General features: G+C 49.3%; 1 protein-coding gene and 1 pseudogene across 1 annotated transcript; both read left to right on the plus strand.

The window, feature by feature from the left end:
* Positions 1-10,350: 10,350 nt before the first annotated feature.
* LOC119328765 (annexin D1-like) lies at positions 10,351-13,259 on the plus strand. Its single transcript, XM_037601740.1, has 5 exons — positions 10,351-10,530; positions 10,629-10,774; positions 10,874-11,092; positions 11,608-11,820; positions 12,697-13,259. Exons 1-5 carry the CDS (start codon positions 10,455-10,457, stop codon positions 12,985-12,987), a joined length of 945 nt encoding a protein of 314 aa, XP_037457637.1. The 5' UTR covers positions 10,351-10,454; the 3' UTR covers positions 12,988-13,259.
* Positions 13,260-13,937: 678 nt separating this feature from the next.
* LOC119333303 lies at positions 13,938-15,334 on the plus strand (annotated as a pseudogene).
* The last annotated feature ends 2,204 nt before the right edge of the window (positions 15,335-17,538 follow it).

The raw sequence follows: 17,538 nt of genomic DNA on the forward strand, positions 1-17,538 counted from the left end.
GGGGCTCCAAAAGTGTTTTGAGCATCACGGAGCATATGAGATGTTCGAAGAGCTGAAACTAGTTTTCCAAGCTCACGCCCGGGTCGAGAGATATGACATCTCTGACAAGTTCTATAGTTGTAAGATGGAGGAAAATAGTTCTGTCAGTGAGCACATACTCAAGATGTCTGGGTTGCACAACCGTATGACCCAGCTGAATATTAACCTCCCTGATGAGGCAGTCATTGACAGAATCCTTCAGTCGCTCCCACCAAGCTACAAGAGCTTTGTGATGAACTACAATATGCAGGGGATGGTAAAGACCATTCCTGAAGTATTTTCTATGCTGAAGTCAGCAGAGGTTGAAATCAAGAAAGAACATCAAGTGTTGATGGTCAATAAGACCACTAAGTTCAAGAAGGGCAAGGGTAAGAAGAACTTCAAGAAGGACGGCAAGGAAGTTGCTGCGCCCGGTAAGCCAGTTGCCGGGAAGAAGTCAAAGAATGGACCCAAGCCTGAGACTGAGTGCTTTTATTGCAAAGGGAAGGGTCACTGGAAGCGGAACTGCCCCAAATACTTAGCGGATAAGAAGGCCGGCAACACTAAAGGTATATTTGATATACATGTAATTGATGTGTACCTTACCAGTACTCGTAGTAACTCCTGGGTATTTGATACCGGTGCTGTTGCTCATATTTGTAACTCACAGTAGGAGCTGCGGAATAAGCGGAGACTGGCAAAGGACGAGGTGACGATGCGCGTCGGAAATGGTTCCAGAGTCGATGTGATCGCCGTCGGCACGCTACCTCTACATTTACCCACGGGATTAGTTTTGAACCTTAATAATTGTTATTTAGTGCCAAGTTTGAGCATGAACATTGTATCTGGATCTCGTTTAATACGAGATGGCTACTCATTTAAGTCTGAGAATAATGGTTGTTCGATTTATATGAGAGATATGTTTTATGGTCATGCTCCGATGGTCAATGGTTTATTCTTAATGAATCTCGAGCGTAATACTACACATATTCATAGCGTGAATACCAAAAGATGTAAAGTTGATAACGATAGTCCCACATACTTGTGGCACTTCCGCCTTGGTCACATTGGTGTCAAGCGCATGAAGAAGCTCCATGCTGATGGACTTTTAGAGTCTCTCGATTATGAATCATTTGACACATGCGAACCATGCCTCATGGGCAAGATGACCAAGACTCCATTCTCCGGAACAATGGAGCGAGCAACCAACTTATTGGAAATCATACATACCGATGTGTGCGGTCCAATGAGTGTTGAGGCTCGCGGAGGATATCGTTATGTTCTCACTCTCACTGATGACTTGAGTAGATATGGGTATGTCTACTTAATGAAACACAAGTCTGAGACCTTTGAAAAATTCAAGGAATTTTAGAATGAGGTAGAGAATCAACGTGACCGAAAGATAAAATTCCTACGATCAGATCGTGGAGGAGAATACTTAAGTCACGAATTTGGTACACACTTAAGGAAATGTGGAATCGTTTCACAACTCACGCCGCCTGGAACACCTCAGCGTAACGGTGTGTCCGAACATCGTAGTCGCACTCTATTAGATATGGTGCGGTCTATGATGTCTCTTACCGATTTACCACTATCATTTTGGGGATACGCTCTAGAGACAGCTACATTCACTTTAAATAGGGCACCGTCTAAATCCGTTGAGATGACACCGTATGAATTATGGTTTGGGAAGAAACCTAAGCTGTCGTTTCTAAAAGTTTGGGGATGCGATGCTTATGTCAAGAAACTTCAACCTGAAAAGCTCGAACCCAAGTCGGAAAAATGCGTCTTCATAGGATACCCTAAGGAAACCATTGGGTATACCTTCTACTTAAGATCCGAGGGCAAGATCTTTGTTGCCAAGAACGGATCCTTTCTGGAAAAAGAGTTTCTCTCGAAAGAAGTAAGTGGGAGGAAAGTAGAACTCGATGAAGTACTACCTCTTGAACTGGAAAGTAGTGCAGCTCAGGAAAATGTTCCTGTGATGCCTACACCAACTGAAGAGGAAAATAATGATGATGATCAAGGTACTTCGGATCAAGTTGCTACTGAACTTCGTAGGTCCACAAGGACACGTTCCGCACCAGAGTGGTACGGCAACCCTGTCCTGGAAATCATGTTGTTAGACAGCGGTGAACCTTTGAACTATGAAGAAGCTATGGCGGGTCCAGATTCCAACAAATGGCTAGAAGCCATGAAATCCGAGATAGAATCCATGTATGAAAACAAAGTATGGACTTTGACTGACTTGCCCGATGATCGGCGAGCGATAGAAAACAAATGGATCTTTAAGAAGAAGACGGACGCGGATGGTAATGTTACCATCTATAAAGCTCGACTTGTCGCTAAGGGTTATCGGCAAGTTCAAGGGATTGACTACGATGAGACTTTCTCTCCTGTAGCGAAGCTTAAGTCCGTCCGAATCATGTTAGCAATTGCCGCATACTATGATTATGAGATATGGCAGATGGACGTCAAAACGGCATTCCTTAACGGGCATCTTAAGGAAGAACTGTATATGATGCAGACGGAGGGTTTTGTCGATCCTAAGAATGCTAACAAAGTATGCAAGCTCCAGCGATCCATTTATGGGTTGGTGCAAGCATCTCGGAGTTGGAACATTCGCTTTGATGAGATGATCAAAGTGTTTGGGTTTATGCAGACTTATGGAGAAGCCTGCGTTTACAAGAAAGTGAGTGGGAGCTCTGTAGCATTTCTCATATTATATGTAGATGACATACTCCTGATGGGAAATGATATAGAATTCTTGGACAACATTAAGGCCTACTTGAATAAGTGTTTTTCAATGAAGGACCTTGGAGAAGCTGCTTATATATTAGGCATCAAGATCTATAGAAATAGATCGAGACGCCTCATAGGTCTTTCACAAAGCACATACCTTGATAAAATTTTGAAGAAGTTCAAAATGGATCAGTCCAAGAAGGGGTTCTTGCCTGTATTGCAAGGTGTGAGATTGAGCTCGGCTCAATGCCCGACCACGGCAAAAGATATAGAAGAGATGAGTGTCATCCCCTATGCTTCAGCCATAGGATCTATTATGTATGCCATGCTGTGTACCAGACCTGATGTAAACCTTGCCGTAAGTTTGGTAGGAAGGTACCAAAGTAATCCCGACAAGGAACACTGGACAGCGGTCAAGAATATCCTGAAGTACCTGAAAAGGACAAAGGACATGTTTCTCGTTTATGGAGGTGACGAAGAGCTCGTCGTAAAGGGTTACGTCGACGCTAGCTTCGACACAGATCTGGATGACTCTAAGTCACAAACCGGATACGTGTATATGTTGAGTGGTGGAGCAGTAAGCTGGTGCAGCTACAAGCAGAGCGTGGTGGCGGGATCTACATGTGAAGCGGAGTACATGGCAGCCTCGGAGGCAGCGCATGAAGCTATTTGGGTGAAGGAGTTCATCACCGACCTAGGAGTCATACCCAATGCGTCGGGGCCGATCAAACTTTTCTGTGACAATACTGGAGCTATTGCCCTTGCGAAGGAGCCCAGATTTCACAAGAAGACCAGGCACATCAAGCGTCGTTTCAACTCCATCCGTGAGTATGTTCAAGATGGAGACATAGAAATTTGTAAAGTACATACGGATCTGAATGTCGCAGATCCGTTGACTAAACCTCTCTCGCGAGCGAAACATGATCAACACCAGAACTCTATGGGTGTTCAATTCATCACAATGTAACTAGATTATTGACTCTAGTGCAAGTGGGCGACTGTTGGAAATATGCCCTAGAGGCAATAATAAAAGTGTTATTATTATATTTCTTTGTTCATGATAATAGTCTTTTATTCATGCTATAACTGTATTATCCGGAAATCATAATACACGTGTGAATACATAGACCACAATATGTCCCTAGTGAGCCTCTAGTTGACTAGCTCGTTGTGATCAACAGATAGTCATGGTTTCCTGGCTATGGACATTGGATGTCGTTGATAACGGGATCACATCATTAGGAGAATGATGTGATGGACAAGACCCAATCCTAAGCATAGCACAAAGGTCGGTTAGTTCGTTTGCTAGAGCTTTTCCAATGTCAAGTATCTCTTCCTTAGACCATGAGATCGTGTAACTCCCGGATACCGTAGGAGTGCTTTGGGTGTACCAAACGTCACAACGTAACTGGGTGACTATAAAGGTGCATTACAAGTATCTCCGAAAGTGTCTGTTGGGTTGACACGGATCGAGACTGGGATTTGTCACTCCGTGTTACGGAGAGGTATCACTGGGCCCACTCGGTAGTGCATCATCATAATGAGCTCAAGGTGGCCAAGTGTCTGGTCACGGGATCATGCATTACGGTACGAGTAAAGTGACTTGCCGGTAACGAGACTGAACGAGGTATTGGGATACCGACGATCGAGTCTCGGGCATGTAACGTACCAATTGACAAAGGGAATTGCATACGGGGTTTGATCGAATCTTGACATCGTGGTTCATCCGATGACAACATCGAGGAGCATGTGGGAGCCAACATGGGTATCCAGATCCCGCTATTGGTTATTGACCTGAGGTCGTCTCGGTCATGTCTGCATGTCTCCCGAACCCGTAGGGTCTACAAACTTAAGGTTCGGTGACGCTAGGGTTATCAGGAAGACAAGTATGTGATTACCAAATGTTGTTCGGAGTCCCGGATGATATCCCGGACGTCACGAGGAGTTTCGGAATGGTCCGGAGGTAAAGATTTATATAAGGAAAGTGGTTAAACGGACACCGGAAAGTTTCGGTGGCATATCGGTATTGTACCGGGGCCACCGGAAGGGTTCCGGGGGTCCACCGGGTGGGGACACCCCTCCCGGGGGGCCACATGGGCTGTGTGGGAGAGGGAGCCAGCCCCTAGTGGGCTGGGCGCGCCTCCCCACCTAGGCCCATGCGGCTAGGGCAAGGGGAGGGGAAACCCTAAAGGGGGCACCCCCCTAGCTTGGGGGGCAAGCCACCCTTTTCCCTCTCCCTTTGGCCGCCGCCCCCCTCTAGGGTTTCCCCTAGAGGGCCGGCCCCCTTGCCCCTTTCCTCCTATATATAGAGGGGTGAGGGGAGGGCAGCACAAGCACACAACTCAAGGCGCAGCCCCTCCCCTCCCCAACACCTCTCCTCCTCCGTACGTGCTTGGCGAAGCCCTGTCGGAGTACTTCTGCACCAACTACACCACGCCGTCGTGCTGCCGTTGGAGCTGCCTTCCTCAACCTCTCCTTCCTCCTTGCTGGATCAAGACGGAGGAGACATCGTCCGTCCCGTACGTGTGTTGAACGTGGGGGTGCTGTCCGTTCAGCACTTGGTCATCAGTGATCCGAATCACGACGAGTACGACTCCATCATCACCATCCCCTTGAACGCTTCCGCACTCGATCTACAAGTGGTATGTAGATGCTAACTCTTCCCCTTGACTCGTTGCTTAGATGAACTCATAGATGGATCTTGGTGAAACCGTAGGAAAAATTTTTAATTTTCTGCAACGTTCCCCAACAGGAAGGGGTTGGAGCTTGCCCGCCGGGTGCGTGTTCTCATGCTTGGCATGCTGGCAGACAATGCATTGGCGAACAAAATCCTCAATGGCACGCTTCAGACCTGGCCAGGCAAAAAGTTTGCGCACTCTGTGATATGTTGCTGTGGCGCCTGAGTGACCTCCCACGGCGCTATGGTGGAGAGCAGCGATGAGTTTGGTCTGAAGAGCTGAGTTGGCGCCAATCCAGAGTTGACCGCATTGCTGGATTACGCCTTGCTGCAGGGTGCGCCCTTGATCGTTAGTGTTGATGACAGCCAGCTTGGTGAGCAGCTCTTGAGAGTCGGGGTCGGTCTCGTAGGAATTGGCAACTTCTTGTAGCCATTGTGGTTGGCACATGGACAGTGCGTCGAGTTCCAGGAGATGACCGACGCGGGGCAGCGCATCGGCAGCACTGTTGTTGACGCCCTTCTTGTAACGGAAGGAGAACTACAGCCCCACCATCTTAGACATGGCTTTGCGCTGGAGATTGGTTACCAGTTGTTGATCGTCAAGTGCACAAAGACTCTTGTGGTCAGTGACAATCTCAAATGGAGCACGCTGCAGGTACGGCCGCCATTTGTCGATGGCCATCATGACAATGAGAAATTCCTTCTCATATGTGGATAGCTTCTGATTGCGTACTCCCAGAGCCTTGCTGAGGTAGGCCACTGGATGGCCATCTTGCATAAGCACCGCGCCCACGCCGGTATCGCACGCATCCGTTTTGATGGCAAACGGGCGATTGAAATTGGGCAGCGCCAACACTGGCGTGCTCACCATGGCGCGCTTGAGCATGTCAAATGCTTGCTGCGCTTTGTCGTCCCAGAGAAACCCTTTCTTCGTCAACAGTTGCGTCAGGGGCTTGGCGATGATGCCGTAATGGGGGACGAATTTACGGTAGTAGCCTGTCAGCCCCAAGAAGCCGCGCAGCTCCATAGGCATGGTGGGCACGGGCCAGGACTGCATGGCGCTGGTCTTGCTATTGTCCGTAGCAACTCCCTCTTGTGAGATCACATGCCTGAGGTATTCAATGCTTGTTTGTGCGAACGAACACTTGCTGGCCTTGGCGAATAGTTGATGCTCGCGGAGGAGTTGCAGAGTGAGGCGAAGATGTTCCTCGTGTTCCTGCAGGTCAGTGCTGAATACCAAGATCTCGTCCAAAAATATGATGATGAACTTACGCACATAACGGCCGAACACTGTATTCATCAAGCACTGGAAGGTTGCCGGCGCATTGCAAAGGCCGAATGGCATCACCCGGAAGTGGTAGTGGCCGTGGTGTGTCTTGAAGGCAGTCTTTTCCTCGTCCTCTTCCCGCATTCGAATCTGATGGTATCCAGCACGTAAATCAATCTTGAAGGAGTACTTGGCACCGGCCAATTCGTCCAGGAGCTCATCAACTACTGGGAGGGGAAATTTGTTCTTCACTATTGCAGAGTTGAGTCGTCGAAAATCGACACAGAAACGCCAACTGTCGTAAGGGCTCATGTTGTGCGCGATAACACCGGAGTTGAGCATGTCCTGTACTTGCCGCTCGATTTCATCTTTTTGTGCCGACGAGTAACGGTAAGGTTTGGTGTTGATAGGCGTAGTGCCTGGCTCCAAATGAATGCCATGGTCATACTGACGACGGGGTGGCAAAGTAGTGGGTTTATCAAACACGTCTTCAAATTCAGATAACACCTTCTGAATATTTGGGGGAACAGGTTCCGGTTGGGTTTTGTCCGTCCGCTCGATGGTAACCAGGGCTGTTGTCCAAATGTCATTCGCCACTTCCATGCGATGCAATTCACAGGCATCCAATTCCGCTATGCGAGGCAGGTCTGAAGATTTTACTCCCTGCAGGTGGACAGTTTTGCCATTGACGTCGAATTGGATCGTCTTCAGTTGCCAGTGACAGAGCATAGGGCTGTGTGCTGAGAGCCAGTCGATGCCAAGCACTCCATCATACGCGCTCAGCGGGAGAACCCGGAGATCGGTATGGAAAGTGTGTCCTGGGACCTGCCATGCCAACTGGTGAACAATTTTGTCACAATGCAATCTCTGACCATTGGCCACTCGAACTGTAACCGCGGGTAACTTCTCTGTTCGGGCAGCGATCCGGGCGGTGAATGCTTCACTGATGAAACTGTGTGAGCTTCCCGAATCCACCAGCAGCAGCATAACCTGATCACCCACTTGTGCGCGCAAGCGAATTGTAGAAGGGCCTTCCTCGCCAGATACAGCATGTTCATACAGAGAGCAACATTCAGGCTCTTGCGCCCCTGGTGCGTCTAGCAGCTGCAAGGCATGCACCGTGTCATCAGACAAAATATCGCCGAAATCACCCACTTCTATCATCAAAATCTGTCCAGTGCGTTTGCACTGATGCTCGCGGGAGTATTTGTCACCACAGCGGAAACAAAGGCCATTGGCACCCCTGAATTCGTGCAGTTGACGTTCCCGGGCGTACTCGTCCCCACCCTGTCGCGGAGGTGCCGCTGCTCGTGCTGGTGCGGGAACTGGTGCTGCTGGGGGAGGAGGACGACCCACTGGCAGAATGTGATGGCGCGGCAGACGTTGTTTCTCCAATTCCTCTTCTTGGATGCACGCAAACACGGCTGCTCGTGTGATGCTGGAGGGGCTCTGCAGCCGCACCCCAAGCCGTAGCTCATCTTTAAGTCCCAGCAGAAACTGTGATATGAAGAACTGTGTGCTCGGGGTCGGGTCCAGGGACAAGAGATGATACATGCGGGTCTCGAATTGCTGCCGATAATCCTGCACACTCCCTGTCTGGCATAACTGAACCAACTCACGCATCTGTGTTTCGAATTCTTCTGGCCCGAATTCCTCCTTGATTGCTGCTCTGAAAATCACCCAACTGACCCCGGGATGCTTCTGTCGGTATGCTTGCAGCCACATTGCCGCTAGGCCTTCCATGTACAGCGCGACGGTGGTCACCCAATTGTGTGGCGGCACACGGTACAGCTCGAAGTAGGACACACACCGCTCCAGCCAGATGCGCGGTGTGGTGCCGTCGAACCGAGGGAAGTCATGCTTGGGCGGCTTCGTGTAGTAGTCCCCCTGGCATTCGCGCTCGGTGGGCGACGGGGCCCCGGCAATCAGCAGCGGGGGGCCATGGTTGACGAGCCGCGCGAATGGGAGCTGCGCCGCGCCGTCCGTGTAGAGGTGGGTCGGTGAGGGGCGGATCGGTGGTGGAGGTGGTGGTGGTGGTGCACGTGCGGAGGAGTCCGCGGTTGCTGACAGAGACGAGGTGCCCGCGCCGTGCGTGGTGACTGGATCGGGCGCTGGCGGGGTCTTGCGGGCCTCATCCACGTCGGCCTGGGTGAGGTCGATCTGCTTGGCGAGGTGCTTGAGTTCGTCGGAGACTTGGTTCTTGTAGGAGAGCTGTGCTTGGTGGCGCTCGTCGGCAGTTTTCTGGTTCGCGTCGAGACGGCGGATGACCGACTCGAGCAGGTTCTGCAGCTTGTCGGTCGTCTCCGACATGGCGTCGAGCACCCGACGAGTCTGGGCCGAGGGTTTGGAGGGCGGCGCCGTGGTCTCGCTCCAAATCAACCGAACCCCGGGTAGGATTTTGTGCGAACTCGCCGGAGCAGCTCGCACCTAACCCGGTGGATGTTACCGGCGATCGAGAGGGTGTGAGACAGTGGCAACGGCGAGGTAGTGGGCAAAAAAAATTGGCTCTGAATACCAGATTTGTCACGACCCAGAGGAGAGGGGAGATCGGATGAGAAAGGGGATCGAGACGCAGAGGGTGAGAGGAGAGCTTGGAGAAGGGGAAAGGGGAATTGAGATCTTTTTCCATTCATACCCAGCATCTCGTCCACGGTACAATATGTAGCCGCCCACCTGGGCCCTCTCACACCCACACACGGCCTCAGGCCCAACACACACTGCCTACATGGCCTCTGGCCCAACACACACACACACACTAGCTTTGTTGCAGTTCAGTTAGTTCAGTTAACTGAACTGCACTTTCAGTCTGCTGCGGATGTATCATCAGCAGGCGTGATAGGCACGGTGCTGACTAGGACGTGAGCGCGTTCACCACGGTCAGCTTCCCAGCGAACGGGCCAGTCCTTCCGACATGGCAACCTGAGATGCTTTAAGATTTGCGTTTTCCATCCAATGGTTAAGAAGGCGTCCACCGGGAAACCCATCGCAGCGAACGTTCGCCAAATAGCACTCCCCTTGTGTCTTGAATCACTGCCACTTGCCACTCGCAGTAGCCTTTAGCCCAGAGCAGTACCGATGGCTACCACTTCACCAGGAGCGACAAAAATGGTCGTGACCATTCACACATGGTGCACGGGCGATCCACCAACCTCCAATCCAAGCGAGTGCAGTCCAAAGTCCAAAAGACGCAAGCACACATGGCTCCCCCTCAGACCATCGACCATCGACGACACATCCGGCCTCCCACTCCCACCATCAAAACGAGCTGTCATCTTTATTCACACCATCATTTTCTTATCCACCATGAGCTGTTGCCCGTGCCAATTCACGCTAAAACTACACATTTCCAATAATTATTGGCTCATCTCTGCAGACTTAGCGCTTAAGACTTTCACGATGAGTACTAAATTAAATCACACATTTCCATTTTCAGCTCATCTCCGCAGACTTGGCGCTTAAGACTCTGGGATGTTTCCAGGACACGGGCCGGCCCCGTGCATCACGCGCCCATACACTAATCATACTGCTGTAATCCAGATCAGATAATCAGTGCTGCCCCACTAATTACAGTACATGGCACCCACCCACCATCGCTTTCCTTAAACCCCTCTTCTCCCCACCCATTTTAATAGCCCCCCTCGCCCCTCCGCAGAAACGCGCAATCCATTCGTCCACTCCCCGCCCGGTCTCGAGATCCCACATCGCACGCACCGCTTCCTCCGATCCCCGGCCGGCAGGCGCCCGAGCCCGATGGCGACGCTCAAGGTCCCCTCCAACGTCCCGGCCCTCGCCGACGACTGCGACAACCTCCGCAAGGCCTTCCAAGGTACGCCCGCTCCCCTCGTCGTCTTCGCGATTCCCCCGCGCGGTCCGATCGCCTGATCTGTCGGGGTTTTTTTGGTCTGTGCGTGCGCGCGCGTGCAGGGTGGGGCACGAACGAGGCGCTCATCATCTCCATCCTCGGCCACCGCGACGCGTCGCAGCGCCGCGCCATCCGCAAGCACTACGCCGACACCTACGGCGAGGAGCTGCTCCGGAGCATCACCGACGAGATCTCCGGCGACTTCGAGGTAAAACCACCCGCTGACTAGTACGCCTTTCCCCCTCTCACATACCCTGGAGCGGTCGAGCCTATTCAGATCTCTGACTGATCGGGTTGTTGGGATCAGAGGGCCGTGATCCTGTGGACGCTGGACCCGGCGGAGCGGGACGCGGTGCTCGCCAACGAGACCGCCAGGAAGTGGCACCCCGGGAACCCCGTGCTGGTCGAGATCGCCTGCGCGCGCGGCTCCAAGCAGCTCTTCGCCGTCAGGCAGGCCTACCATGACCGCTTCAAGCGCTCGCTCGAGGAGGACGTCGCTTCCCACGTCACCGGCGACTTCCGCAAGGTACCTTGTCTTGTCCCGTTCCTATCTTCCTGCACATTCAGTCTTGGAGATGCCATACTCTGCCATATACCGGCGCGTCCCTAAATTGACTGACTTATAAGTAATTACGCGGTGATAAACAAATTCGTTCGAAGCCGTGCTGTCATTTACAATGGACATGATCTGCGTGCACTGTGCTAAAATGCCAGTAAGGTTTATGGATCCAAATATCCACTGGTATGAAAGAAAATTACTGTTGATCCTTTTGTAGAAGACTCTGTTCTTCTCTTCTGGAAAACGATATGAAAGTGCTTCTTCTATTTTGCATGCTGTTGGTGTTAACTCATGAACCATGAATTTGAAATTTCAAAATGCAGTATCTTATCCCTTTGGGCTACATTCAGATCAAATTCAAACTGCGATGGTGACTTTTGTTATCTTGTTCCTGGCCATTTTCTGATTTTAGAGGTGGAAATTTGTGCGGATATAGATGATTTTGGCAAAGTAGGGCCTGAATTTTCTTTGTTCCTTTTCAGCTGTTGGTGCCACTTGTAAGCTCACACCGCTACGAGGGACCAGAGGTCAACACAAGGTTGGCTCATTCAGAAGCCAAATTACTACACGAGAAGATTGAGCATAAGGCTTATGCTGATGATGAGGTCATCAGAATTCTCACCACCAGGAGCAAAGCTCAGCTGCTTGCAACATTCAATAATTACAATGATACATTTGGTCACCCGATCACTAAGGTGCAGAAATATCTTATGCTCTGTTTTTCCCCCTTCTGCTTTTGAAAATCTGACAGGATGTAACCAGCTCATTCTGTTCTATTTGTTGTGCCTTTGCTCTGTTTTGCATTACCAAATGTCCAATAAGTAAGATGCATCTCTGTTTCAGAAAATCTGTAATATGCAGTAACATATTTTATCTCAGTTTCACATGACTAATGATCTTTGGTAGTGCTACTCCACTATTCAAATTCTGAAGGGAAGTAATCACAAGTAGTCTTTACCTGCTCTGCCTGGTGGAGCTATATATTCAACTTCAAGCTCAACTTTATTCTGCCTTTTGTACCCAGCTGGATTTTAGATAAATTTCCATATGCATATTGTCTGGATCTGTTGCCTTGGTGCTTTTTTTCAGAAAGATGCATATTGTTAAATTTGAATGCATTGCTAGTTATTCTAAGAGTTCCTATTATATTACTAAGAGTTATTCTGCTATCCTGTATAGTTGATTTTTTTTTGTCGCTAAGATGTGTGTGTGCATCTGAACGCTCCATTCCTCTTGTAAAACCCTTTTAACTGCTTACTTGCAACTTAGAAGCAAGAACTTAATAGTATCCGCCTACCTGATTTGTTTTTAGGACATACCAGAATTAGTTATTCTTATAAATCTTCACTACTCTGCAAACTAAAAATTCCCTTCAATAGTCGGTTTGAATCATTTGTAATACATATATCCTTTGTGTTATTTGCCTTCCTCACTTTTGTTATTACAGTTCATGATATTTAGCAGAATTTTACATCTGAGTTTCGGGACAATCTTGCTTGACCAATTCAATTCGTTCTAGATTTGTTTTATCCATTTAAGACATGCTTACTAACAATCTCTGCTATTTACAGGATCTGAAGGCTGACCCCAAGGATGAGTTCCTCAAGACCCTGCGGGCGGTCATCCGGTGCTTCACCTGCCCTGATAGGTACTTCGAGAAGGTGGCCAGGGTGGCCATTGCAGGGAATGGAACCGATGAGAACTCCCTCACTAGGGTCATCACCACCCGCGCCGAGGTGGACCTGAAGCTGATCAAAGAGGCGTACCAGAAGAGGAACAGTGTTCCCCTGGAGAAGGCCGTCGCAGGCGACACCTCCGGCGACTACGAGAGCATGCTCCTTGCCCTCCTGGGGAAGGAGTGAGCCTTGCCCCTGTATCCAATTCCACCCCCTGTTATCCTTTTATATATCTCGATCGGAGAATAAACCCTGGTGTGCAAGGCCGTAGTCACTCTGGTTATGACCTTGCATAACAGTGAGAATAAAATAGAGATGTGCTTTACGATGAGTCATATAGTAGTACCTTTTGTACTTAGATGCTGGCGTGTGAAATACCGAGGGCATATTGAAAAGTTGAGTTTTCTGTAAGCCTGAAAAATATATACTCCTATCTTGCATCTGTTTTTCTTCCGTTACCGATTTGCCCCTTCCGATGAAACGAGATCCTCTAACATCACGAAGGGATTTATATGATTAAGACAAATGACTTGAATTAATTTGCAAATTACAAAACTACTGTATACATTTACAAAAATTACGTACAAACAAAATTATGGAGAAAAAAAATGATTTCAGATTTATTTTCTATGAACAGTAAAAATGTACAGTACCTATTGCTACCGTACTCGCCATAGTACCGTGACATTCCTTCTCCGTTTTGCACTGGATTGCACTGTGGTTTTGTAACACCCCTTCGTGATGTTAGAGGATCCCTTCCCCCTTCCGATTCCGTCGCGTCTTGGTTGCCACGTGCTGATGCCGACTCGAAATTGATTACGACTTCGATTCTTCACCCTGCAAGCTCCCTCACCTCTATAAATCAATCTCTCACCAGCAGAGAGACCATCTACTTCCTCCGTCTACGAATAAGTATACATCTAGATTTTGTTTAAGTCAAAGTTTTAAAACTTTGACCAATGTTATAGAGAAAAGTAGCAACATTTATGACACTAAATTAGTATCATTGGATTCCTTTCGAAATGTAGTTTTATAATGTACCAATTTGATGTCATATATGCGGACGGAGGGAGTATTCTACACCCCTTCATAATCAACTGAGCCATCGACCCCAGATCAGGTTTTTGGTAGCCGCGATGGACGGCTGGTTGGACGAGGGGTCCTCCTCCTCCTCGTCGTCTAAACGGCGGCGGCGGGATTGCGACTGCGACTAAGCCGAGAGCCGCAGGCCGCGTCGGAAGCAGCACCTCTATCTGGCGCCGAAAGTACTATGCAGCCGATGGAGGAGTGCGCAAGCTTCCCGAGCCCGCCGCCATCCTGGACGACGATTTTGGAGGAATGCGCAAGCTTCCCGAGCCCGCCGCCATCCGGATAAGGTGGCCGGTGCGCGGCCCCATGCACTTCGCCGCTCTGGGCACCGACATCTTCTTCGCCGCCGGCCCGCGTTTCCACGGTGACGACGCCCCACCCGCAACCTTCGTCTACGAAACGCAGGCCGCCGCCCTCGCCGCGGGCCCGCCCCTTCCGACCGGGCTCCACAGCCTGGGGGCCGCCATGGCCGCCGGTCGCAAGCTCTACGCCCTAACAAGCCCCTGCCACCCCGAGGCGCCCTGCCTGCAGGCCCTGTCGTGGGACACTGGGACCTCACCGCCAGAGGAGACCGGGCGGACTGGTTCTGGAACGCCGCACCGTCATCATCGCCGCCGCCGCCGTGCTGCGGGATGGACGTCGTCGCCCACGCGCTGCACCCGGACGGGCGGGCTCTTCGTGTCCACCGCCTACGCCACCCACTCCCTGGACACCAGCGACGGCGCGTGGAGGGAGCTCGGGGACTGGGTGCTGCCCTTCAAGGGCCAGGCCCACTTCGACGCCGGCCTGGACGCGTGGGTCGGGATCCACCGCGAGGGGGACGGGCGCGTCTGCTGCTGCCCCGTCGCCTCCCGCAGCGCCGCCGCCGGACGGCCGCCGGGCTGCAGGGTGCTGAGGGAGAAGCTGTTCCTCCGTAACGGCGAGAAGGCGTACCAGAACGGCGGCCGGCACCTCAAGGCCACCCTCACCTGCATGGGCCGCGGCAGGTTCTGCCTCGTCGAGAACGTCCTGCGTCGCAAGGGTGGTCGGGACAGCGTGCTCCGTGTCACCTTGTTTAGCCTCAAGTATGATCACATGGGAGAGCTCCGGACCAAGGTTCACCCCCGCATTAGGTCCTATGCAGTGTCCAAGAATAACCACACGTTTTCTCATGCAGCGTTTTGGATGTAATTTTTTCAAAAAGTGGCGCTTTATATTATTTAAAATATTTAAGCATTACAGCCGGCATCTGCATAATTAAGATGCACACAGCCAAATAAAATCCTCACATAGAAACAAAAAATAAAAAGATGAAATACAAAGAAACATGTATGTTGGATAAAAGTACCCCTCACCGTAGCCTCTAATCGTGTACACACCTTCGTAAATAGGTCTCGATTCTCCATACGCTGTAAAGAGGACCATAAACAAAGAGTTCCGATACTTTTATGGATGTACTAATTAGAGCCTGCTCCCTTTGATCTCAAAATAAAGGACCGCGATGTCTTGAGTTCCCGCGAACGCCTCACTTGCCTGTCAAACCAATCAAATCATTAATCACCCATTCATTTTAACTTCTACTCCCTCCGTTTTTATTTAGTCATATTAGCTTTTGTCAAAGTCAAGCTTTGTAAACTTTGATAAAATTTATAGACAAAGCTATTAACATATACAATAAAAATCAGTACCATTAGATTCATTATTGAATATACTTTCACATCATATAGATTGCTATTGTAAATACTTATATTTTTTTATAAACTTTATCAAACTTTATGGATATTGACTTCAGTCAAATCTAATATGCAGAGTACATAAAAATGGAGGGAGTAATTGGTCCAAATTACCATATGCCTTATTTTTGGAGAAAAGAGGGAAAGTTATATATGCTCTGTTTTGCAAGATGGAGCGAGTACACAACATTTTATCGCCGCTTCCACCCAAGATCGCCAGAATTAGTTATAGCTAAATTTGATGGAATTGAATATTTTTTCTTGACATAGTACAGACACGTAGATGTTTATACATATATGCACATGCAGTCACTCATATGAACGCACACATGCACACCCTACTCCTTTTGATGAGCACCTTCAATAGACTGAGCCGGCGCATCATCTTGAGATTGACGAAATCACCACAGACATCTTTGTAGTCAACAAGAACGTCTCCTTCACTAAACGCACATTGCTGGAAGGATTCAAATAAATCTAGAAAATATGTTAAGTTAGGACTTGAACTCGGATGGGCTGAAACTAGTTTAACTTGTACTTTCTCTAGAAATGTGTAGGCTCAAGACGAGTGTAGTTTTGAATTAGCAAAGCCGATCAGAATTTGGACGAAATACCAAGGCAGACAAAGACACACTGGTTACAAAAAATCAATTCAGCTCTTGAGAGCATATGTTTCTGCCTGAGAAAAGTGGTTATTGCAAATGTCAATTTTTTAAAAGAAAATATATGTGTTCATTGTCAGACCTAAATGATACCTACAAATTTTTAGTGGAAAAGCTTAAGCTATTTGAGTTGTGCAGAAAAAAATTCAAATGCCAAATGTTACACACCGATGAAACACTGCTATTCCATTTCACATGAAAATTGTCAAGCGCGCTTGGTAGACTAACATGCCATCCACAAAAAAAAATTAGAAGGTTTGAATCTTTTTACTATTTATTTTGAATGTACTGTTCGTCTGGAAGCATATGCTCCCAGAGCCAAAACGACCCTTCCCGCTTGTAAGATTGATTTTTGTACTGGTACCGTTGCTGCACCTATAGTCGTAACTGTTGCCATCGGCCTAGGGCGACCTTCCGACGACTACTACACACCCTGTAAGAAAGATGACGAGGGATCGTGTTTTCACCATTATCATTAGGATTCCTTGAGAATCATGGTATGGAGCCAACATAAACAGATGTTTTAGGAGTGAGGATAGGAACCATCGTGGGAGCATTGGACTGTCCTTATATACCTCGGTGGACGACCCGGTCCCTACCGGTTAAGAAAGATCCTGACAGAGGCCTCATACCGGCCCAAACACCCAGGCTGACCGGTGCTCCTCATATCCAGCCCAAAATCTATGGTAGATATGACCGGGCACGTCCGCCACGTCGGACTTACCCACACGAAAACAATAGTTAACCCATCGATCCGATCGACTCTTCTCCTCCGGGATGGGTGTGGACGCATTCACGCCACCTTATGGCGCCGCTCGAGGGCCAAAGGCCGCCTATTTAAACCGGACGATGACCGCCAACCCTTGTCCCCGAGGAGAAGAGTCCATCGGACCGATGTGGTGAAGGAAATATGAGGGGTGACCGGTTACTGCCTGCTCTGGGCACATCCGCGGATGTATGGGGGTCGGATTTGTCAAGTCCGGCTGTAGATGCTCTAAGATAAAAGTACATGTGCGTGTCATTAGTTGTGCCACGAACAACAAGGGTCAGCTAAAATAAAACCCAAAAGAAACAACAAGGGTTTTGATGAGGGACGCAAGTGCCCGATCATGAGATTCTAGCACTTGGGTGACCCTAAGGACTCCATCTTTGAACTAGAAGCAACCAAGCGGTGGGACAAGGTTTTGGCTACAGTCCTTTTTTTTTCAGTTTAATTTATTTTTCAAACGAATTTGAATTCAATTTTTCTCTACTTTTTGCTTCGTATGGATGTT

Source organism: Triticum dicoccoides, chromosome 7A (assembly GCF_002162155.2).
Source record: "Triticum dicoccoides isolate Atlit2015 ecotype Zavitan chromosome 7A, WEW_v2.0, whole genome shotgun sequence".
Lineage (NCBI taxonomy): Eukaryota > Viridiplantae > Streptophyta > Magnoliopsida > Poales > Poaceae > Triticum > Triticum dicoccoides.

Excerpts from the sequence above, each read along its gene's own strand:
- LOC119328765 (XM_037601740.1), top strand. The coding sequence starts at position 10,455 with ATGGCGACGCTCAAGGTCCCCTCCAACGTCCCGGCCCTCGCCGACGAC. Across the intron at positions 10,531-10,628 it reads CCTCCGCAAGGCCTTCCAAG|GGTGGGGCACGAACGAGGCG; the intron begins GTACGCCCGCTC and ends GCGCGCGTGCAG. Across the intron at positions 11,821-12,696 it reads TTGGTCACCCGATCACTAAG|GATCTGAAGGCTGACCCCAA; the intron begins GTGCAGAAATAT and ends TGCTATTTACAG.